We start from the raw sequence: 23355 nt of genomic DNA on the forward strand, positions 1-23355 counted from the left end.
GAAGCAGGAGTTTATAACTATATTGTTATAAAAAATCAGAGTTGATTTTTTTGTCTCATTTGGAAGAAACGCGAGAGAACATGAACCAGAGCTCCCAAAATGGCGATCTAGGGTTTGATGCCCTTCTTCTTCGGCGGCTCTTCGATTTTTCATCCATTCCACAATTTTTTCCTCTCTTATTTACGGTTCCTTGTCAGGTTACACCTCATACTAGATTTGGTTTTCAATTTTTGAATTTCGTTTGTAATCTTCTTCGATCTGGATTTTACTACTTAGATTTATTGCGTTTTTCATTGGATTTCTTCCTTGTCATGTGTGTTGTTATGACTTTTGATTATAGTTTTGATGTTGCTGTTTATAATTTTGATGTTGTGTTCTTATGACTTTTGATTATGATTTTGATGTTGTTGTTTATGATTTTGATGTTGTTGTTTTGGTTAAGTAGATCTGAATTAAGTGCTTATTTAGATAAAAAAAAAACTTATTTGCAACTTATAGCATATGCGCTTATCATAATGAGCACTTATGCATAAGCTTGCATAAGCTATTTTTATAGCAAAAGAGAAAATAACGTTAAATTGTTTTTCTAATTGTTATAAGTTGTTTTTATAAGCTATATTGAAGAACTAAGAACTTATGAATATAAGTTGAAAACAACTCATGAAAATTGTCTCCTCCTTGAGGTCTCAGGTTCGATTCTCTCCGGTGCTAATTTGGGTGGGCTAATTTAGCTTCTTCAAAAAAAACTCAGGAAAATTGTCATAAGCTGGTTCCATAAATTCTGCCATAGAATTTCACAAAACAAAATTGTCTCCTCCTTGAGGTCTCAGGTTCGATTCTCTCCGGTGCTAATTTGGGTGGGCTAATTTAGCTTCTTCAAAAAAAACTCAGGAAAATTGTCATAAGCTGGTTCCATAAATTCTACCATAGAGTTTCACAAAACATATGTTATAGAATTTTATGAATGCCAAGATTCCATGTTCGACTATGGCAGTTTCTATGATGGATTACATTTACATGTTTGAGATCACGATACAAAGTTGTTGAGTTGGCACGAACGGTGGATAGTTCGAGCTATAATATACAAAAGAGAGTGAGTCGAAAATTGTCGTATGGAGGTGCATTTTATCCTCAACATTTCTTTCATTTCTACATTAGATTCTAACCAATTAAGAAGTTAGAAGTCATCTTTATTTGAAGCTTATGGAGAAATCATATGTTGGTCTTCATAAAACAATTTTATCCTCAACATTTCTTTCATTTCTGCTACATTAGATTCTAACCAATTAAGAAGTTAGAAGTCATCTTTATTTGAAGCTTATGGAGAAATCATATGTTGGTCTTCATAAAACATTACCCAAAGTTTACAAGCCTCTTTGAGTTGTGATTTATGACGTGAATTTGCATCGTTATGATTTATTTAGGCCTTTTTTTTATCAATTGGAGGCCTACTGCTAGATTTTTCTTTCCTAGTCTTTGTTCTATATGGTTGAAAGGTAGTTGTCGTTGTTTGTGTTTTCTGAATGTTTTCCTTATTTGTGAATTTACTCATTCATGAAAGATGATTTGTTCTTGTTGGCTTTGACACCAATGAGTTTTCTCCCTTCCATGAATTGTTTTAGCTTTTAGGATTTCAGTTCAAAACTGAAGGACGCATTCAAATTGTTCTTTAGACGTGTCATATGATTTTATAAGAACGAAATCTTTGAACAATGACACCTCACTAACAATCATTTCTCCCCTCTATAAAATAATAGTTTTCTATAAAAGGGCACAATGACATTTTCAATCGATTATTGGGTTGTGAGAAAGAAGAGAACCATGGAGAGAAGGAAACCCAATTTTTTTTCAAAAAATATCCCCGTAGATCTTCCCACAGAACTTCAATCAAATATCTCCACAGACCTTCCCACATAACTTCAATCAAATATCCTCATAGACCTTCCGATAAAGCTTCATTCAAATATCTTTCATAGGTTGTGTGTGAAGGATCAACCAAAAGTTATGTGTGTCTCACACTCATGGCATGATCTCATCCCATAATATTACCTAAAGACGAATCACAGCAATCTTTGGCGAGCTTGTTTCCAATCGAATTTCTAGATCTGAAATTGCAGCAACTCTTCCATTTATGTTCACAAATAATATGCTGCAGAGTCGGACCCAACAAACTTATTGACACATGCAACAGATTACTCTAGATTTATCACAATAGTGGTCGGGCTCAGAACCTCACACAAGGTGTTTATTATTATTATTATTATTATTATTATTATTATTATTATTATTATTATTATTATTATTATTATTATTATTATTATTCGTGAACACCAATAGAAGAGTTGCTGCAATTTCAGATCTAGAAATTCGATTGGAAACAAGCTCACCAAAGATTGTTGTGATTCGTCTTTCGGTAATATTGAATATAGGATGAGATCACGCCATGAGTGTGAGATACACATAACTTTTGATTTATCCTTCACACACAATCAATCAAAGATATTTGATTGAAGCTTTATGGAAAGGTCAATGTAGATATTTGATTGAAGATATGTGGGAAGGTCATTGGAGATATTTGATTGAAGATCTGTGGGAAGGTCTATAAGATATTTATTAGAAGAAAAAAAAACCCTTGGTTTCCTTCTCCCCGTGGTTCTCTTCTTTCTCACAACCCAACAATGGATTGAAAGTCATTGTGCTCCTTATAGAGAACTGATATTCAAAAGAGGGGAGAAATAAATGTGAGTGAAGTGTCGTTGTTCAAAAATTTCGTTCTTATAAAAACATATGACACGTCTAAAGAGCAATTTGAATTTAAGATAAACTCTATTTAGGTTTGACTCACAAATAAATCGAAATACTTCTTTTATTTCTCATTCATGAACACACAAAGCAGGATGTGTGCACCATCATTTTTTTTAAGGGAACTATTATAGTTCTTTTAAAATATTCAAAAAATACTTCTTTTAAAATATTATATTTTATATTAAAATAATTTAATGTTATTAATTATTAACATTATGATTTTATTTTTTTAATTACAAGAAAACTTAAGACAATACAAGGTTCAACGAGTTTACCTAAACTCGTTCTATCACAAAGGAACCACTTCAACACTATGATTAAAGTGGAAAGTTTATTTGTTTGTATCATCTACACTGATATTCTGTCTTATTTTTTCTTGTCTAGTAACATCTAGGGTTAATAGTGTTTTACCCTCTGTAATATAGGTCATTTCCGGGTTTACCCTATGTAAAATATTTTTTTTGATTTACCCCCTGTAAAATATTTTTTTTTTTCAGAATAACCCCTAATAGACCATACAAAAACGAATTTTTTTTTTTTTACAAAAATTTTGGTTTTTGTATGGCCTATTAGGGGGTATTCTGGAAAAAAAATTTTACAAGGGGGTAAATCAAAAAAAATATTTTATAGGGGGTAAACCTGGAAATGACCTATATTATAGGGGGGTAAAGCACCATTAACTCTAACATCTAAGAGTTGAGTAAACCCATTTTGTAAGTTTGCTTTTGTGTTACTTTCATTATGTGCTTCAAAATCACTAGATTCATCAGAAAACTGAACTGAGCTTGAGCCACTTGAACAAATGCTTTTAATGGGAGGGGATGGTGGCTGCCTCCCAGTCATATGCCTCATATGACTTATGTGGTCATTGCTTAGAGCTTATTAATTCACCTTCCTCAAAGGGTCCATTCTCATCTTCATTTTCATCAAATTCTGATTCACTATTGGATGAATCTGATCTTGTAATTAAAAAAATAAAACCATAAGGTTAATTAATAACATTAATTATTTGAATATAAAATATAATATTTTAAAAGAAGTATTTTTTTATATTTAAAAAAATATATAATAGTTCGCTTAAAAAAATGATGGTGCATGCATCCTGCTTTGTGTGTTCCTGAATGAGAAATAAAAGAAGTATTTTTTGAATATTTTAATTATTTGTGAGTTAAATCTAAATAGAGCTTATCTTGAATTCAAATTGTTCTTTAGACTTGTCATATGATTCTATAAAGACGAAATATTTGAACAATGACACCTTACTCACAGTCATTTCTCACCTCTCTCAAATATAAGTTTTATAAAGTGCACCATGACTTTTTCAATCGATTGTTGGGTTGTAAGAAAGAATAGAACCATGGATAAAAGGAAACCCAAGATTTTTTTTTCAAAACTATCCCCATTCATCTTCCCACATAACTTCAATCAAATATCCCCATACACCTTCCCAGAGAGCTTCAATCAAATATTTTTGATAGGTTGTGTGAAGGATCAATCAAAAGCTATGTGTATCTCGCACTCATGGCGTGATCTCATCCTATATTCAATATTACGTACCGAAAGACGGATCACAACAATCTTTGGTGAGCTTGTTTCCAATCGAATTTCTTCATATGAAATTGCAACAACTCTTCCATTGGTGTTCACGAGTAATGTGTAGCAGAGTCGGACCTAACAAACTTACTAACACATGCAACGGATTACTCTTGTTTCATCACAACAATGGTCGGGCTTAGCTTTTCCTTCCATGGGATGTCGGTGGTCTCGACCTTAAGTCCATACGTGCCATCAATGATTCCTTGCTCCTTCATCTGAGTTGGAAACTTTTTACTCAGACATCGGAGTGCTCCAATTTTTTTCAGGGTACCTCTCTTTCCCTCGAAACAGTTATTTTAAATCCTCTGTTTGGCCAGGCGTTAAGGATAAATTTTATATGGTGGCTGCTAACTCTCGTTGGATTATTGGAAATGGAGATAGCATTCATTTGTGGTTAGATAATTGGATGGGAGTGTCTCTGGTTTCTTTTCTTGAATTGCCTCCGCAAATGTTTCCCTCATTAAAAGCCAGGCTTGCATCGGTTATTGTAGATGGTAATTGGCATATTCCTCATTTCATCCATGGTTATCCTCAGGTTGCGGAATAAACTATGCAGATTACCCTCCGGTGACACCTTTGCCGGATAAGCTTGTCTGGATTCATGCTTCTGATGGAATTCTTTCTGCTAAGCTTGCTTTTCAATTTTGGAATCCTCCTCCGCTTAAGCTAGATTGGGCCTCTTCTATATGGCGTCCCTGCATTCCTTTGTCTTTTGGAGGCTCATGTTGTCCAAGATGCCAACGGATGAAAATTTACAATTACAGGGCTGCACTTTGGTTTCTATTTGTTTATTATGTTACAAGTATGCAGAAAATTCAGCACACTTATTCCTTGATTGTGAGTTTGTGCAAAGCATCTGGAATTGACTAGGTATGAAGCTTCATCGCACTATTTCCTTAACCTTAATTGGCACGCTCCTTGATTGTGTTCCCCAAAGATGTAGTTCACAATTGCGCGATGTTGTGGTGGCTGCAATTGTTCACACCGTCTATTCTATTTGGCTAGCTCGGAATGAAATTAGATTCAATTCAGCTTCGGTTTCCATTCATTCTACTTTGGCTAAAATTACTTCATTGATTTCCATGTCGGGTACCATTTCAAAAGGTAACTATTTAACTTCGGATGCTGTTATTTTGGATAATCTGTTTATTACTCCTCTCCATAGGCGCGTTAGGGATATCATTCCGGTTGTTTGGAAAGCTCCCACCATTTCTTGGGTAAAGGCAAACACGGATGGGTCAGTAAGGAACTCCATGGCTGCTTGCCGTGGTTTATTTCGTGACTTTAGAGGTAGTTTTCTTTGTGGATTTGCTTGTAATCTTGGTCATTATTATGTTTTTGAGGCGGAAATATTGGGTCTCTTAATGGCTATGGAGTATGCGGTCTCGAATAATAGGTCTCGGTTATGGCTTGAAAGTGACTCTTCTAGTGCTGTTCAAGCATTTCATACACCCTCTCTTATTCCGGTTTGTCTTCGGAACCGTTGGCGCAATTGTACTCACAGAGGTTTGATGATTATTTGTTCTCATATTTTCCGTGAAGGAAATTGCTGTGCGGATGGCCTAGCATCCCTGGGACATGACATAGATGACACTAATCGGTTCACCATTTTGCCTTCTACGTTGTTGGCGGACTTTGCACGGGACATGAATGGGCTACTGAACTATAGATTTCCATAGCTTTTTCTGTTCCTTTTATTTTTGTCTTTTTTCTTCATTTTGAGGGTTTTGGCCTAGTCCCCCCTCTTTTGTAAATATATTTCCCTTTTTTTAATAATATTACGTATTGGAAAGGCGCAGGGTCGTTCCTCTGAAATAGGAGGCTCAATTCTATTTTTAAAATAGGCCACAGTAGAATCAAAACGCAATTCTTTTTTTGTAGCTAAGCTTCATTAAAAAATCAGAATCAGAAGAACTTTTAAACACGAAACAAAACAAAATAAAATTAAGTGAAAGAGAGGTGAAATTTACCTAACGGTGTCGTTTGGAATGTCACTCCTATGTCGTAGGAAAGGGGAAAACGAATGGTTTATGCGAAAAAGAAATAATTGTTGTGATTCTTTCAATGGGGGTGGGTATTATAATTTTTTTTTAGGCCCATAGTTTTTAGAGTCTCGGTTCGGTAGCGCTTCTTGCACTCCCCAAGGTCCGGCCCTGAAAAGGCGGTAGAGGATGGAAGTTTCTGTGGGGTGCCAACCTAATTGGGATGCTGCAGTTTCTCCCGGATGCCCAACCTTTCTCTTGGCCTTATATAAAAAAAAATTAGGGTAAACAGTGCTTTTAACCCCTGTAATATAGGCCACTTTTGGGTTTAGCCCCTGTAAATTTTTTTTTTTAGATTCCACCCTCATAAAAATTTTTTGTTTTGGTTTTGGCCCCTGAACCCCTTGAGTCAGCAGAATCTTTGACGTGGCGCTGACGTGACATGTTGCGTCACCTTTTTTGATGACGTGTCACGCTGACTGTATAATTAATTTTATTTTATATTTCTTTTTTGGGGTACACGTGGCATTTTTTATTATTTTTTTAAAAAAAATTTAAAAATTCTGGAAAAATTAAAAATAATTAAAAAATTGAAAAAAAATTCTGAAAAATAATAAAAAATTCTGAAAATATTAAAAAATTCTGGAAAAATGAAAAATTAATAAAAAAATTGAAAAAAATATTAAAAAATTCTGGAAAATTGAAAACTTAATAAAAATGAAAAAAATTTAAAAAATACGGAAAAAAGTTTAAAAATTCTGAAAAAATTAATAAAAATAAAAAATGATTAAAAAAATAAAATAATCTAATAAAATGAAAAATAATGAAAAATTCTGAAAAAATAAAATTAAAATTCTGGAAAAATGAAATTTTCGAAATTTTAATGAAAAATCTTAATTAAAATTTTCGAAATTTTAATTAAAATTCTGGAAAAATTCTAATTAAATTTTAATGAAAAATAAAAATTGTGAAAAAATTCTAGAAAATATTTAAAAAAATTTCAAAATTTTCTTGAAGATTAATCATTTTTAAAAAAATGAAATTTTTGAAATCTTCATTAGTATTTCTTGAAATTTCAAAATTTTCATTATTTTTTTTTTATACAAGTGATGCAAAGCACCACCAAAATATTATATAAAAGAGAAAAGGAAACAGAAAAGGATTGGAGGACTATACCAAAGCCAACCCATTAGAAATTGACAAACCTATAGTTAGGAAGACCTAACTTGTTTCTAATCACTTCTTGCCTAATAACACCAGGAACATTGTCCCACCACAAAGAACCATTGATACCTAAACCAATTTCGGCAAGCAGGTCAGCACATGTGTTGCCTTCCCTATAAATATGACTAACTATGAAATTCATTTGTCTAGTTTTGAGCAAGCAGTTAGCCCATCTGTTTCGAATACGCCAAGGGACCAAAAAAGAGGAGGAAAAAGCCAGCATTACAACTTTTGAATCTGTTTCTAACCATAAATTTCTCCAGCTTTTATCAAAAGCAGTTTCAATCGCAGTCATAGCAGCAATAAATTCTGCCATAAGAGCTGAACCTTGCCCTAGGTTTGTAGCAAAACAACCCAAACAGTCAGCCATATTGTTTCTGAAAATGCCTCCACAAGATGATTGCATTTGATTTGAGATGGAGGAACCGTCAGTATTGCATTTAATCCAGCTGAAGGGTGGGGGAGACCAAAGCACCTCCTTGATCGTAGGAGCATTAGGAGGATGAACTTTGATATTAAAATGTTTCAAAATGGAGAAATCTTGAATAGGGCAGTGACCAGAAACCCTAGAAAGATTACCAGATAAAGCTACACTAGAAATGAAAAGTTGATAGCAGTCCTCCAAGGAATGAGCTTATCATTAAATCTGGCCTGATTTCTGACAAACCAAATTGTACTAAAAATGTTGATGAGGCTGGCCTTGATGACAACCTTACACTGAGGTGACCAGTTTCTATCAACTAGCTTCCACACTTCTTCAGATGAGTTGAAATGCATGCTGATATTGACAACTGAAGAGAACCATTTCCAAATCTCCTTCGCATATGTACAATCAAAAAAGAGGTGTGAGGAAGTTTCTATGTGATTTGAGCAACAGTTTCACATGGAGGGAAGGTGGCAGCCTCTAAGAGAAAGGTTATCATCAGTGGGGAGTTTTCCGTGCATAAACCTCCAGACAGTTAAAGATTTTGAGGGTGGAACATCAGTGGACCAAATACTCTTGGCCCAATGCAAGTTCTGGCCGTGAGGTGCTTTATGTTGAAAAGCTTCTTTGAAAGTAAGATCACCTTTGCTAGACTTCAGCCATATCAACTTATCCGGTTTCTTTTGAAGAGGGATAACAACTTGTTGCACAATGGAGGCAATGTTTGGGAAAGCAAGAGAAACAGATGCTGGAATCCTCCATTGAAAATTATGAAGAAAATCACTAACCTTAGCTGATAAAGCACTAGATGCTGATGGGGAAATATTCAAGAGCTCAAATAAAGGAGTGTTGCACCAGTGATCAGTCCAGAAGTTGATTGATTCTCCATCTCCTAGAAGCCATTTAGTGTTTTCAATAAGGTGTTGATACTCATTTTTGATGCTACTCCACACTGAAGAGAAAATATGATATTGAATGACCTTATTTTTCTTTATAACTCTACTGTGAAGAATTTTTGCCCAAGATTCCTGATAGGTTAGCATGCCCCAACACAACTTCAGGTTAGCTGCTTGGTTGATAGCTGAGATTGACCGGATACCAAGTCCTCCTTCTGAGGTAGGCTTACAAACTTTTTTCCAAGCAACTGTAATCAACTTCCTCTTAGAAATATCCCCACTCCATATGAAGTTTCTAATACATTTCTCAATGTCTTTGATTAAACTAACCGGCCAGTCATAGATAGTAATAGTGTGAATGAGCATCCCATGAATGACTGACTTGACAATCTGGACTCTACCAGCAATTGAGAGAAGAGAAGCTTTCCAAGATGCTAATTTACTCTTAATTTTATCAGCAATTGGAAGGAAATAATGAGTTTTAGGTTTACCTTTGAAAATAGGGGCTCCAAGATAATTGAAAGGAAGGGAACCTTGTTGAAAACCAAGAAGCCGAATGTAAGAATTTAATCTAGCTTGTGATATTGAGTCTGAATAAATGGTGGATTTGTGAGCATTGATTGTTTGTCCTGAACACAAGGCATATTCAGTGAAAAGTTTTTGAAGATGTTTGATACAAGATAACTTCCCTTTACAAAACAACATGATATCATCAGCATATAGGACATGTGAAGGAATCTTGCAATTGTTAGAAGCTTTAATCAAATCAATCTTGCCTTCATGAACAAGCTTAGATATTCCCCTACTCAGAACATCTTCAGCAATACAAAATAAAAGAGGAGATAGGGGGTCACCTTGTCTAACCCCCCTTTTACATTGAAAATAACCTTTTTGAGCTCCATTTATTGAAACAGACAAAGAAGCTGACTGGAGAATGCTTTTGATCCAATGACAAAACTTACCATTGAAACCAAAATGTTGCAGCACTTTAAGAAGAAAAGACCAATCCAAAGTATCAAATGCCTTTGATATGTCTATTTTCATTGCCAAGTTTCCCCCAAAAGATTTTTTGTGCAACAAATTAGCAGCTTCCGAAGTTAACAATATGCAAAAATTTTCAATATTTATTTCCAAAATTTTCATTAGTATATATGTCGAGCTTAGGTTTTTTCAGTGTATTTATTTCCAAAAATTTTTTAGGGAATTTTTGTGTATTTATAAACCGAGAATAAGGGAAAAAATATGTGTATTTATAAACCGAGCTTAGGTTTTTTGTGTATTTTTCGAAATTTCAAAATTTTCATTAGTATTTTTTCCGGGAATTTTTGTGTATTCCGAGCTTAGGTTGAATGACAAGTACTTTCCGAAAAAAAATATGAATTTTTTTCCGTTATACGGTTGAATGACAAGTACTTTCCGAAAAAAAAATATGAATTTCTTTCATTTTTCCGGTATTGAAAAAAATTTGGAAATATGAGTTTTTTGAAATTTATTAATTTTTTCCAGAATTTTTTCATTTTTTTAATTTTACCATATTTTATTTTTTATTTTTAAAATTTTCCAGATTTTTGTTTTCATTTTTATTAGTTTTTCCAATTTTTTAAACAAATTTCAGATTTCAGAATTTTTTTTATTTTTTAAGAATTTTTTCGTTTTTTTATTTTTTTTAAATAAAAAAATTTTTAAAAAAAAAATTTAAAAAAATATTTTTAAAATTTTTTTAATTAAAAAAATCAGAAATGCCACGTGGACATTCATTTACACACGTGGCATTCAAAAAAAAATTGAAAAATAAAAAAAAAATGCCACGTCAGTGCCACCTCATAGATTCTGCTGAGTCATAGGGGTCAGGGGCCAAAACCAAAACAAAAAAATTTTATGAGGGTGGAATCTAAAAATTTTTTTTTACAGGGGCTAAACCCAAAAGTGTCCTATATTACAGGGGCTAAAAGCACTGTTTACCCAAAAAATTAATATGCATTGAATTTTGGGTTAATACATTTTTACCCCCCTGTAATTATTAAAAAAATATTTTTTTTATTAAAAAAATATTTTTTTTATTAAAAAATAAGAAATACCACGTGTCCCTATTAAAAAAATAAAAAATAAAAATAATTATACAGTCAGCGTGCCACGTCATCAAAAAAGGTGACGTGGCGCGCCACATCAGCACCTGGCGTGTGCCAGATTTGACCAGGGGTGTTTTCGACGGAATCTTCATATTTCAGGGTTGGAATCGAAAGAATCTTTTTTACAGGGGGGAAAACCAGAACTCGCCTATATTACTGGGGGGTAAAAATGTATTAACCCTTGAATTTTTGCAGTTTCTTTACCATATGAAAATTTATGTTTTTTATTCTACGAAAATTAATAAGAGTGTTTTAGTCATAACCCATTATATTGCCATAAAATTAATCAAATTAACCACTTTGTAACTCTTCTTCTTGGCTCTTTCATTTTTCAGCTTCAGCTTCTCAATAATCGCTTCCATCGAATTCGACTTCGGAACCTTAACACTAACAAGCCTCAAACTCATCGGCGACGCTCATCTCAACAATGGCACTGTCACACTCACACGTGACCTCACCGTTCCATTTTCCGGCGCCGGTCAAGCATTTTACTCCCGTCCGATCAGATTTCAGCAACCAGGCACCACTACTCCGACGAGCTTTACTACTTTCTTTTCTTTCTCAGTCACCAATTTGAACCCTTCTTCCGGACACAAATTAACCACTTTGTAAAGAACTGCACACAACATAAATAGAATACTTTTTATAATACGGAGGGAGTTTAATTTAATTAATAGTTTTGATGAAAATAAATTTAACATATGCTCTTGATTGACTGTTAATATCACTATTTTTTTAATGACAAATGTTAGTGATTCGTTGTTAGATTATTTTTTTTTTCCTTCCCTTTGTCTGAGTTGAACTCAGAACCTCCAACTTCTTATATTTTACTAGTTCAAACTAGTTGTGTTGTATCACCGTATTTAATAATAATTTATCTTCTCAAAGTTATAAAGTAATAGAGTAATTATTTATCTTCTCAAAATTTTTACTTTGATTAAACTTATAAGTTTTTTTGGTGGTGGTCGGGGTTTGAACCCCGGACCTTGCATATTTTATGCATTGTCCATACCAACTGAGCTAAATTCACAATGACATTAAACTTATAAGCTAGTATATGCTATAACATATTGAGTTGACTTTGTTCTTCACCTCACATTTTCTTTTAAAAATAAATTAATTATCTTTGATCTTTGACCTTATTATGATAAGGGTCATGCTAACCGGTTCCCTGAAAATTTGTTAAGAATATAAAAAAAATGAAGTTTTTTTTGAAGGAACCAAAAAAGGAAGTTATTACTAAAAGGGTTAATTAAGTTTTTGGTCCCTATAAATATCTTCAGTTTTGTTTTTAGTCCCTATAAAAATAAATCACACTTTTTAGTCCTTGATATGTTTTCCTTTAGTATTTTAGGGAGCAAAAATGCTGACGTAAAATTTTTATAGGGACTAAAAATGTTGATGGAAAATTTTACAGGGACAAAAAATAATTACGGAAAATTTTACAGGGACTAAAAAGTATGATTTTATTTTGTAGGGACTAAAAACAAAATTCTGAATATTTATAGGGACCATTTACTTAATTAACCCTTACTAAAAAATGAAATTTTTTCGATTTTTATGGATTGATTGCACAATTTTCAATACAATAACTAGTACACCCTCCGGTCACTAATATAAGCAAAAGTTTGATTTTTAGATTCATTCATTAAATGACGTATGTAGTCTATAATAAAGACTACATACATCATTTAATGAATGTATCTAAAAATCAAACTTTTGCTTATATTAGTGACCGGAGGGGGTATATTATTTTCTTTTTTAGTATCCTTAATCAGTGCCTCGGAGACACCAATCAGCATTTGTTAACTCAACCTAAATGTCAAAGCAATTACATTTTCCACAAATCTAGATATTAGACAATAATTAAGGTTTTGGAAGGTAAAAGCTGAGCAATTCAATAGAATGTTACTCTGACTTCCGAGTCTTACTATTGCTAGCTGGTATGACAAAATTTTACTAATCTTAATAAGAAGTGGAGATTTGGTGGAGAGTCTAGACTCTATAAATGACAATATTAGAAAGAGTTGAAGTAGCATCTATCATAGAAAAAATTGTAGGAATTCGGCTTAGGTTATTTGGGCATGTAGAGAGAATATCCGTAGATTCTGTAAAAAGGAGAGTTGATCGGATGGAGAGGAATCAAATCACTAGAGGCCGAGGATTACCCAAAAATACTATCAAGAGAAATCTAAGAGATAAATGAGTTGAACAGGAGTATGATACATGATAGAATATTAAGGCAACATTTGATCATGTAAACGACCTACTTAGTGCGATAACTCTTGGGTGTTGTGATAATGGACTAATGGTCCCTTACCGAATAATGCATATGATACATGCATTTGTTGTACTGCATTACGCAGTTACACAAGAGATAATTGATGGGACAAACCGCAAGTGCACAGTTCTACCAATGTAGTAATAAAAAGAGTATCGTTCCGACAGGGAGTTATGAATTCAATTAACTTTCAATAAGGATTAGAAGGAGATTAAATTATAAAGTTGTGATTTTTAACTAAAAGAAAATAATAAAAATAAAAAGGAGCCTTGGGATTATTGGTTCATCATAATGACGATCCTTCACAAACAAACCCTTAAACTTATAACTTTACGTTAGTCCTAATTTCTAAAGACAGGTTTCTCTTTAGCGTATCAAAGCTTCTCTCGAAGTCAGTGAGTGTGTTCCTCCAACAACCACACCTATTCTCATGGGTGATTGCCTTTGGAATCCTTGAAGCTCGAAACTTTATGTCTCAAGGTTTGCTAGACTATTCTCATGTTTCACAATCCTTATCTAAATTCACTTGTTCCAAAATCAAAGCTCCGCGTTCGCTTTATGAATTGATATTTGAGATGATGAATTAACAATTATCAAACCCTCCGCATTCGCTTCCACAATTTGATAATGGTTAATTCATGTTAAAACAATGAATTTAGATTAGAAATTAGGGTTACATAGAATTAAGGTTTAAGGCTTGATTTGATTCGGATTACGACGTCATTAGACTTATCCAACAATCCCAAGACAAAGAATTCTACTCACTAACGATCATTGTAGACATAGAGAAGAAGAAGAAGAACATAAAATAAAATAACAATAAAGTAAATGTGAACTTTTATTCCAAGAACAAAAGATGATTTGTTGTGATAGCTATCTACTCTATTTATAGTCTTATGTCGACTTAAAACTTAAGCAACTAATAACTAGAATAAAATAAAATAACAATAAAGTAAATGTAAACTTTTATTCCAAGAACAAAAGATGATTTGTTGTGATAGCTATCTACTCTATTTATAGTCTTATGTCGACTTAAAACTTAAGCAACTAATAACTAGAATGTTCCACAAGAAACTAATAGGTAGCTTGTCTTTAAAGCAAAAGCAGCAAAAGGAAAATTGGGAGTGTGTCAAGCTTCTATTGGTTGGCTTCATATTCTTGTATCAAATATTCATATTTTGGTGAAGGATCTTCAAATTCTTTGCACAAGATATTTTTGTATGAGATCTTCATATTTTGGCATGAATTCTTGCACAAGATATTTTTATATGAAATCTTCATATTTTTGGCATGAATCAACTCCAATTCTCCTTTCTTTTGCTCCAAGACTCAATCTTTAGAATATTTGTTCCTGAAATATAATAACTTGCAATTGTAGTAAAAGAGTTCTAAAAAGGAAATAAACTTAAATAAAATAAACTCAAATATAATTAAAAAGGACTTAAACATTATATTAAAACTAACTAATTATTGACTCATCAATAATTTCAGTCGTTAATTTAAGATCGGACAACTAAGATTATACATTTACCAAATACACATTGAATAATCTTCGAGACTGATTTAGATAGGACAGTTGAGATCAGTAACTGCATTACAACAAGGAATCTGATTTCAGGATACATCCAATATCCTTGCTGCAAATTTAGCAACTATTTTCATTTCTATTGTCCAATCTTAATCCTTCTCTCTTTTGTTTTTTCTCTAAGTTTAAGGGTTGTAATAAAAATAAACTTAGCTGAAACTATAGTTTTTATATCTATTCTTCATTGAATCTGAAAGAAACAAGTATAGCTTCATCCCATTTGGCAACATCAGAAGTTGAAAATTTGATCATTATTTTCAAGAAAAGCCTTTCAACATGTCACACAAATATATTTTATTGATAGTGTGAAACACTTAAGACAATACAAGTTTGCCTAAACTCATTCTATCACAAAGGAACCACTTCAACACTATCATTAAAGTGGAAAGTTTATTTTTTAGTGATCTTAACTGAAATACTTCAAAGTGCACCGAATCCTGCGTATGCGGGAGCTTTAGTGCACCAGACTGCCCTGCCCTTAACCGAAATACTCTCTTGTTTTTTCTTTTATAGCCTTTTTGTACAATCTAAGAGTTGAGTAAACCCATTTTATATGTTGGCATTTCTGTGTTACTTTCATTATGTGCTTCATAATCACTAGATTCATCAGAAACCTGAAATGAGCTTGAGCCACTTGAACACATGCTTTTGATGGGAGGGGATGGTGGCTGCCTCACAGTCATATGCCTCATCTGACTTATGTATTCATTGCTTTCTGTGGATTCTGAAATAGTGCTTAGTAATTCACTTTGCTCAAAGGGTCCATTCTCATCTTCATTTTCATCAAATTCTGATTCACTATAGGATGAATCTGATCTTGCTGGGGAGTAATCTCCTGTTCCAATGTCACACGTGTTTCCTTCCGATATGTCCGTCAAAGCATTAACAACCTGTTGTGATCACGAAAAAGTAATACTTAAAAATCGCTTCATACTTTGTTGATCATAAATGTCATATGTAAGGAAAAGATGATATATGTCGTGTACTACTGGTAGGTGCTTTGCTTTAGGGCAGGTTTTATGAGTGGTTAACAGTAGACCAGTACTTAGAAATTAGTCGAAAACTCTAAAGATCGACGATCAACAGGTCTCCTCAGAAGTACAAGCTCATGATCTTCCTCGTTCTTATGGTTGAGACGATGACCTAGTCAACGTCGGTTCAACAAAAACAAGGAAAAATGAATATGAGTTGAGTTTCAAGGTTCTTATATTTGGTTTTGTCGAACTGGCACCAATTAAGTTACCGTCTCATCGGTGTGGATGAGGAGAACCGTGAACTTCCACTTTTAGAATGAGATGTCAATCGTCATTGGAATTTCAAACGATTTTTAAGTACCATTCCACCGTGGACCACCTATTAAAGTAATCCACGGTAGAGTTTGCCTCGTATCATCTGTTTTCATATAATCTAGAAACAAGGAATACTACTGACTACTAACACATTCATTTTCGGTCCCCGATTCCTCGCAGTCGAGGAATCATACATTCATGCAATCAACACATTAGACTCCATTGTATTGAGATCGGGTGACTCAAATTTATGTTTGGTAAAAGAAATATAAAATCTCCATGTTTCCGAGTCCAAATCCTTCTTTATGAGGCTTCTCTTGACAAGAAGCTAACAAGAACAATGTGTGTTCACTTAGCTATAAAATTAAGTCATTAATATTTGTTTACTTACCGCAACCATACTTAGTCTTTTCTTAGGATCCCTGCTTAGACATTTCTCAGCTAATCGTATCATCCAAAATAATTGATGGTAATCATGAGTATCAATGATCCTTTCATCGATTAGATCTGGATAATTTCTCTCTCTTAAAAGTGGCCTTGCCTGCAAAAAAAAAAATATTAAATATACAAAGTAAGAATAATGTTGCACTTAGAAATTTGTTGTTTTGACGCGTGGACACCGGTAATATGTGTTGATGTCCAACACATGTCAAACACCGGACACACCTTCCGTTTACAGGTAAATTAAATATTTCATATGGTATTAAGATTGTTTGTTACCCATCCAACAAGACTTCTTCCTCCAAGTCTTTTGTCTGTAGTTCTCATTCCAGTGATAAGCTGTAATAGGACCACTCCAAAAGAATATACATCTGTTCTACTTGACACTTTGCCATATTCTGCATATTCTGGTGCTAAATAGCCCCAGGTACCAACAACTTCAGTTGAGTGTGTCAAGTCTTTGTTGTGAGTTCGTGCTAGTCCAAAATCTCCAATCTAATAATTTCATCACGAAGGAAAAGTATTAGTCGTGACAAAATTCAACTGTTCTTTGTTTGGATGTCTTCATTCTGAAAGTAATCTTGATGTAAAACTTAATGTAAATTTTCAACTTAATGCAGAAGTTACTTTTTATCACTAGTAGTATATATTCAAAAGTTAATGTATTACCAATGGTTGATTATCATGTGTTACAAGGATATTGTTTGGTCTGACGTCTCTGTGTATTATGTTATTCTTGTGCAGGTATAGTAAGCCTCTGGCAGCTCCAATAGCTACTTTGATCCTATCTTCCCAGGTAAGAGGTGATCTAGAGTGTTCTGCATCAATAATCAAGAAGTAAGTCTCGCTCATATTATTTATCGAGGAAATATTCTACAGTGGACCACTTTGATAGGTGGTCCACCGTGGACCGATACTTGAAATCGTTTGAAACTCCAAAGACGAGAGTCATTGGCTTTGCTCACAGTTCTCTTAGTTATCCCAACTGGGACGGTGATTTGATCGGAGTCAGTTCAACAATTATAAGGAAAAATGACTATGCGTGTCACAAAACTCAACTCATGTTCATTTTTTCTTGCTTTTGTCAAACTGACGCAGATGAGGTCAGGGTCTCAGCAGTAAGGACAAGAAGGACTGTGAACTTCTATTCCCAAAAGACGCTGTCAATCATCGTTAGAATTTCAAGGGATTTTTAAGTACTGATCAACTATGGACCACCTATCAAGATTGTCCAGCCACCATAGAACCCACCCTTCGTTTAGTAATATACAAATTACTCGATAAAAGCTTTGTTTGCGTACCTGAGAGATGTTGATCAAGTGAGCCATTGCAGACATATTCATAAACAAGAAGCCTATTATTTCCTTCTGAACATGAACCTAAAAGCATGACAACATTTTCATGTCTTGCTTTTCTAAGTACATTGACTTCAGACCTAAATTCCTTCTCTCCTTGGAAGCTTGCACTTTTATGTTGCTTAACAGCAATTGTCATTCCATTAACTTGTCCTTTGTAGACAGATCCAAACCCACCTTCGGACAGAAAGTTCTTCGCAGAAAATCCTTGTGTAGCAGTATAGAGTTCTATATAACTAAAGTCTCTCTTGGATCCAATTTTCAGTCTCTTATTGTTGCATACAGAACAAACAGGAAATGTAAAGTCTTCCTCCATATGAAGTATTTCATTCTCAATTTGTATCCCCTTTTGATTTACTTCTGTTTGGCTTGTTTCTTGACTTCCAGAAATATGAAATAGCGATTGTCTCCCTTGTTTTTCCTGTTCTGGAAAAAACTCCCCTACTTGACATTTTTGAAGGACATACTGTGAACTTCCAAGGCCAGAAATAGCTGCATCAGTACTCCACTGACTTGAAACTCCGGATGTGAATAGATCGGTAGATGAAGAAGACTTGGACACTGCTTGATGAATCATTAGCATCATCAGTTTTAGTACTTAATCATCCCAAATGCATAGATAGATTTAAGATACCAAACATAATTGTTGAGAAGATTTTGCGCACGTGAGCAATAGGTGCCGAGCCACGTAAATTTGTGTTTATTTTATTGCTTTCTTCATGTGTTTGTATGTTTCTATATAAGAACCTTAATGTGTGCACAATTTCCTCAACATAGGTGTATAATGAAACATCATGATATCTTGACATAAAAATTTGACATATATGATCAAAACATTCATGTCTTATGACTCTTATCCACCTTTTGATTAGTGATGCTTAGTTGTTCAATGAATTCTAAAATGGAAAAATATTATTGCAGTTCATCTTATCTTGCTCAAAATCAAGTATATATGTTTTCACTTTTCCAAATATGCAAATATTGCTATAAGGTTTTTTTATTCTTTCCAATTTGTTAATAGTATGTCACATAAAAAATGCGAGAACACTAACATAACAAATACTTACTTTGAAGAGAAACTCCATCCTCTTCACTTCCTGGTATCATTTCCGAATAGCTTATATTTTCGTGCCTTTCGGAGAGTTTGGAAGCTAATGATTTTGGATCTTTCAACTTTTCAATTGAGTTGTCACTCGTTATTCTATACATACCACAAGGGATCCTGTCCATGAATTTCGTCATGTTTCTGTGGATCTGTCTGCAGGTAAGAGTACAATTTATGTCACCAACAATTAGTCTTTAGTTATAATTCTATGGATAATTTGATATTGTAACTTGTTAAATGTAACTAGTTTGTATGTTTGATGGAGACTAGGGTTTTAAATAAAGGTCTGCGGCCGCAATCTGGTCGCGACATAGCAGTTTTTTATGTTGAGAGATTACCAGATTACCGTTACAATTTGGTAACATCTTGATAGTCAAGATACTATCGTCTTGATAGTCAAGATATGATCTTGTACATACACACACACACACATGATTATGCAATGAAATTTACAAAGCAAAGTACATCATAATCAAGTTAGATATAATTTTCTTGGTGTAGTATATGTATAAGAGTGATAAAAAAATGAAAGAATATTTTAGTCTAGGGCAAAAAGATTTGGAAGTCAGAAACTGACCTATCAAGTATCAAAGTTGTAGGCTGAAATTGTCTTACAGCCTCAGAAGTAACCTGTGAAGCTGCTCCTACACGCACTTCTAGTTGGAACTCAATCTGAAAATTATCATTTCCAAGAGAATAATTTTAGTTCATCTGCAAGAGTTATTATGAACCCTTATCTTCCAGTCACAACTCACAATAATATTTTTATTCAGTTTCCTTTATAAATAATAATTTTCTTTAAAACAACACTTACATACTAGTTTCAATACCTTGAATTCATTGCTCATAAATTGTCTTTTGAACCAAGCTTCTTTATAAAAAATAAAAAATATTGTACATAAGTTACTTTTAGAATTTTTTATTCTTTTGTTAAATGCTTTTGAATTTTCTTTTTGACAACCCTTTTGTCACTACTTTGACTTGATTTTTAAAATTATCACTTCTAGATTGTCATATAATCTCATGAATGTAAGAGTAGCATCCCAATTACTTGAATTTAGAACATAAAAAACAGTGCATTATTATAGAAGATGGATTTAATTCATGTATTTACGGTTTAAACAATTTAAATTATGATGTCAATCATGTGCACTTAATCTCATGCAGGTACTCATCATCTCATGCTCCTCTGATTAGTCAGATTGTCCAACTGCAACATCGAGATTGGATTGTTCATTTTCATCATACCCTCCGTCAAGGTAACGAGGGTGCGGATTGGCTTGCTAAGCATGTTGCTTCTTCTTCTGATGCTCTAAAGTCTTGGATTTTTTGCCCTCCTCAACTGCATCGTTTCCTTCTGGATGATGCTCTTGGAGTTGCTCGATTGAGATTGTAGTTTGGTTTTGTTTTTATCATTTCTTCTTGATAAAAAAAAAAAAAAAAAATCTCATGCAGGTACTTATTAAAAGTTGTTTGTTTTCCATAATTTGCAAAATTTACGATAAATCATCTTCTATGAGATTAATTTTGATACACCGTCGGTTCTTTTTACACTTATTACAGGGGTGTAGAATTACATCTAGCTGTATGCAATGACAAATGAAAAAAATTCAATTCGTTAGGGCAAGATTTTATATATATATATATATATATATATATATATATATATATATATATATATATATATATATATATATTGGAGACTACATAAATTTTATAGTTTATTCAAAAAAAAAAATTCTACTAAAAAATTGAAAAACTTAAATATCTACAAATTGTATATCTTTGTATTTGAAAATGTTGTATGATTTATTTTATTTTCAACACGATCAAACATATTTTTTCTATCTATGTGGCCAAACTTTCAATAATTTATCTCTCTAAATATTGGGTAACTGATTATTTACAAATCAAATTGTTTAAAAATCCTTTTTTTTTAAAGGAATTTATTTCAGAATCTTTTGTGAGGTCAATACTTAATTTTTATATAAAATTATTCAAAATTCGTAACAAAAATAAATAAGGTTGTGGGGTAGCTTGTCCCAAGTAGTTCAACTTAGATCTTTTTTTTGGTGGTGACCGGAGTTTGAACTCCGGACCTTGCATATATTATGCATTGTCTCTACCAACTAAGCTAAGCTCACGATGACAGTTCAACTTAGATCTGTCCCGAACTATATATTATTGTATTTGGATTTTTTTTTTTTTGAAGAAACTAAAAGAATCCATCAAAATTGACACCGTGAAGAAAGTATATAGATAAAGATTGATGTGCTAACCTCATTCATCTGGCAGTAATCAGAAAGTTTGTTGATGTACCGGTTCATATGATAGTCATTCTTTCTCTTGGAATAGTTTTCTTCAATGATTTTCTTGTTTGATGAAACAAAATAACTTGAATCAACTGAGACCATGTAACCCACTAACGAGAAAAAGAAAAAAGAAGAGTTAGTTAATACCCATTAAAATCACCTAGTTTTTTATTTATCAAGAAATCACCTAGTTTAATCAAACTACTTATTATAATTATTGTTTTCATTTTCTATTTTCACTTTGTGTTCAATTCTAATTACAAAAGTGTCACCTTATTTTTTATTTTTGCTTTCAGGTTTTGTATAAATATTGAAAATTAACTTTGAATTTCTTTTCAATTTCTGTGGTCACTATTTCTACCAAACTTTAAAACAAAAACATTGTGAAAATTTTGTAATTAATTAAAATGAAGAGAATAATTTTTAGTGTATACTAACAATGAAAAAAAACTCATGCATACATCTAATCAAATCACACCATGATGCCACTTACTATGTTAGTTTTCAAAACATTTCCTTGAGAAAATCTGAATGGTAAGATTTGATTGGATGTATGCATACAAAAGTTTTATATTGACAGGACATATAAATTAAATTCAAAAATGAAACCCTTGTGTCGCGCGATCCGTGTGTCGACAAAGAAAAAAAGAAGTAAATGAATCCTTACAACTCTTTCTTCCAAAGAAAGAAAACATACTAGGACTGCTAAACCAATTAAGAATGGCAATAATTATAAGCTGATCTCCAGCTTTAACTGATAACTTTTTGAGGGCCTTTTGTATTGCCTTTAAACCAACATCTCTTGATGCATCTTGGATCACCACTACTGTTTGAGCTTCTGTACTCATCCCTTTCTTGTTTAAAAACTTGCTCTTCAAGTTTCTAAAAAATTATTCTTTCTTAAAAGACAAAAAGGGTATAAAGAGATTTTATGTGAAACTTTTCAATACTTAAACCTCTTCAAAAAAAATTAAAATACTAAATGCATACCTAATTTTCTAAGTTTTTCATGCAACTTAATTTTGTTTCCTTTATGTCTATTTGTTTTTGATATATGGCCTTATAACTATAACTATGAAGAAGTGCTAAAACCAAATATATACTTGTGGAGTTTGGAAAATGAAAGGGTTTCATATTATATACAATGAGAGTTTAATTGATATCTCTAAACAAAGCATAACCAAGAGAAGGAAAAAATTGAAGGAAAACTATAAAAGAAAATGTTTCTATGTTGTAATTCTATCAAAACATAAATGATGGAGGAATGTGGAAATCAAACACAAAAATATTTATCAAAAAAACTATCCACATTTATTATTTCTTTGGCATGCACTTGTACTTATAAACAAAGAAGACTTGTTGTGATAAAATCTAGTAGGAAAGTGATGAATCCATTAGAGCACAAGAGATTGTTAGAAAATGGCATATTCTCGTATATCCTTTGAAAGGGCCCTCAAATTTTCTCTAATCAATGAGAAGCAAAGTGAATTTATTGGCCAATAATCTTGTGAATTAGTAATACTATATTATTTCCATTTATTTTTTGGTTTTTTCATGGAATACACTTTTGTCAACATATAGCTGGACTCTTAACAAAAGAAAGACCGGAAGAATTTAGGGAATGTCGATGATACCTATATACTTCAAGAAATATCTATATGAATATAACGTCTTTGTTTAATGCAGCTGGTTCTGTCGGAATGCATGGTAGCAAATAGATACTTTTAGGTAATAGTCATTTTAGTGTCTGAATGTATAATGAGTAACCACAATAGTCATCAATGTATCGAAATTTCAAATAGTCCTAGGTTGTGCAATATGATAATCAAAATAGTCTTCTACGTTAAAATGTTTCGTTAATATTAATTGTTATATTAATTTTCAATATACTAAGCCAAATATCCGAGTTTGTGACAAACATTGCTCCATGT

General features: G+C 32.8%; 1 protein-coding gene and 1 long non-coding RNA gene across 2 annotated transcripts; one reads left to right on the forward strand and one right to left on the reverse strand.

Moving 5' to 3' along the window:
• The first annotated feature begins 53 nt into the window (after positions 1-53).
• On the forward strand, positions 54-20733 carry LOC146935471 (uncharacterized). Its single transcript, XR_015030252.1, has 3 exons — positions 54-197; positions 17397-19271; positions 20280-20733. It is a non-coding gene; the product is annotated as an uncharacterized LOC146935471 (long non-coding RNA).
• On the reverse strand, positions 15196-21534 carry LOC146935472 (uncharacterized). The gene is made up of 8 exons (XM_085750657.1): positions 21392-21534; positions 19690-19784; positions 19075-19265; positions 17954-18568; positions 17322-17470; positions 16932-17147; positions 16603-16752; positions 15196-15812 (listed from the first exon to the last, which is right to left on the reverse strand). The coding sequence occupies exons 1-8, from the start codon at positions 21524-21526 to the stop codon at positions 15450-15452; spliced, it is 1914 nt and encodes a 637-aa protein (XP_085606783.1). The 5' UTR covers positions 21527-21534; the 3' UTR covers positions 15196-15449.
• Between the last annotated feature and the right edge of the window lie 1821 nt (positions 21535-23355).

This window comes from Medicago sativa, chromosome 3, assembly GCF_051527215.1.
Source record: "Medicago sativa cultivar Bolivia chromosome 3, Bolivia_mono, whole genome shotgun sequence".
NCBI lineage: Eukaryota > Viridiplantae > Streptophyta > Magnoliopsida > Fabales > Fabaceae > Medicago > Medicago sativa.

Bases quoted from the DNA above. Each gene is read 5' to 3' on its own strand.
- LOC146935472 (XM_085750657.1), bottom strand. From the start codon at position 21,526: ATGGTCTCAGTTGATTCAAGTTATTTTGTTTCATCAAACAAGAAAATC. The intron at 19,785-21,391 runs GTTAGCACATCA...GATAATTTTCAG, and splicing joins ATTACTGCCAGATGAATGAG to ATTGAGTTCCAACTAGAAGT. The intron at 17,471-17,953 runs GTACGCAAACAA...TTATTGATGCAG, and splicing joins ACTTGATCAACATCTCTCAG to AACACTCTAGATCACCTCTT.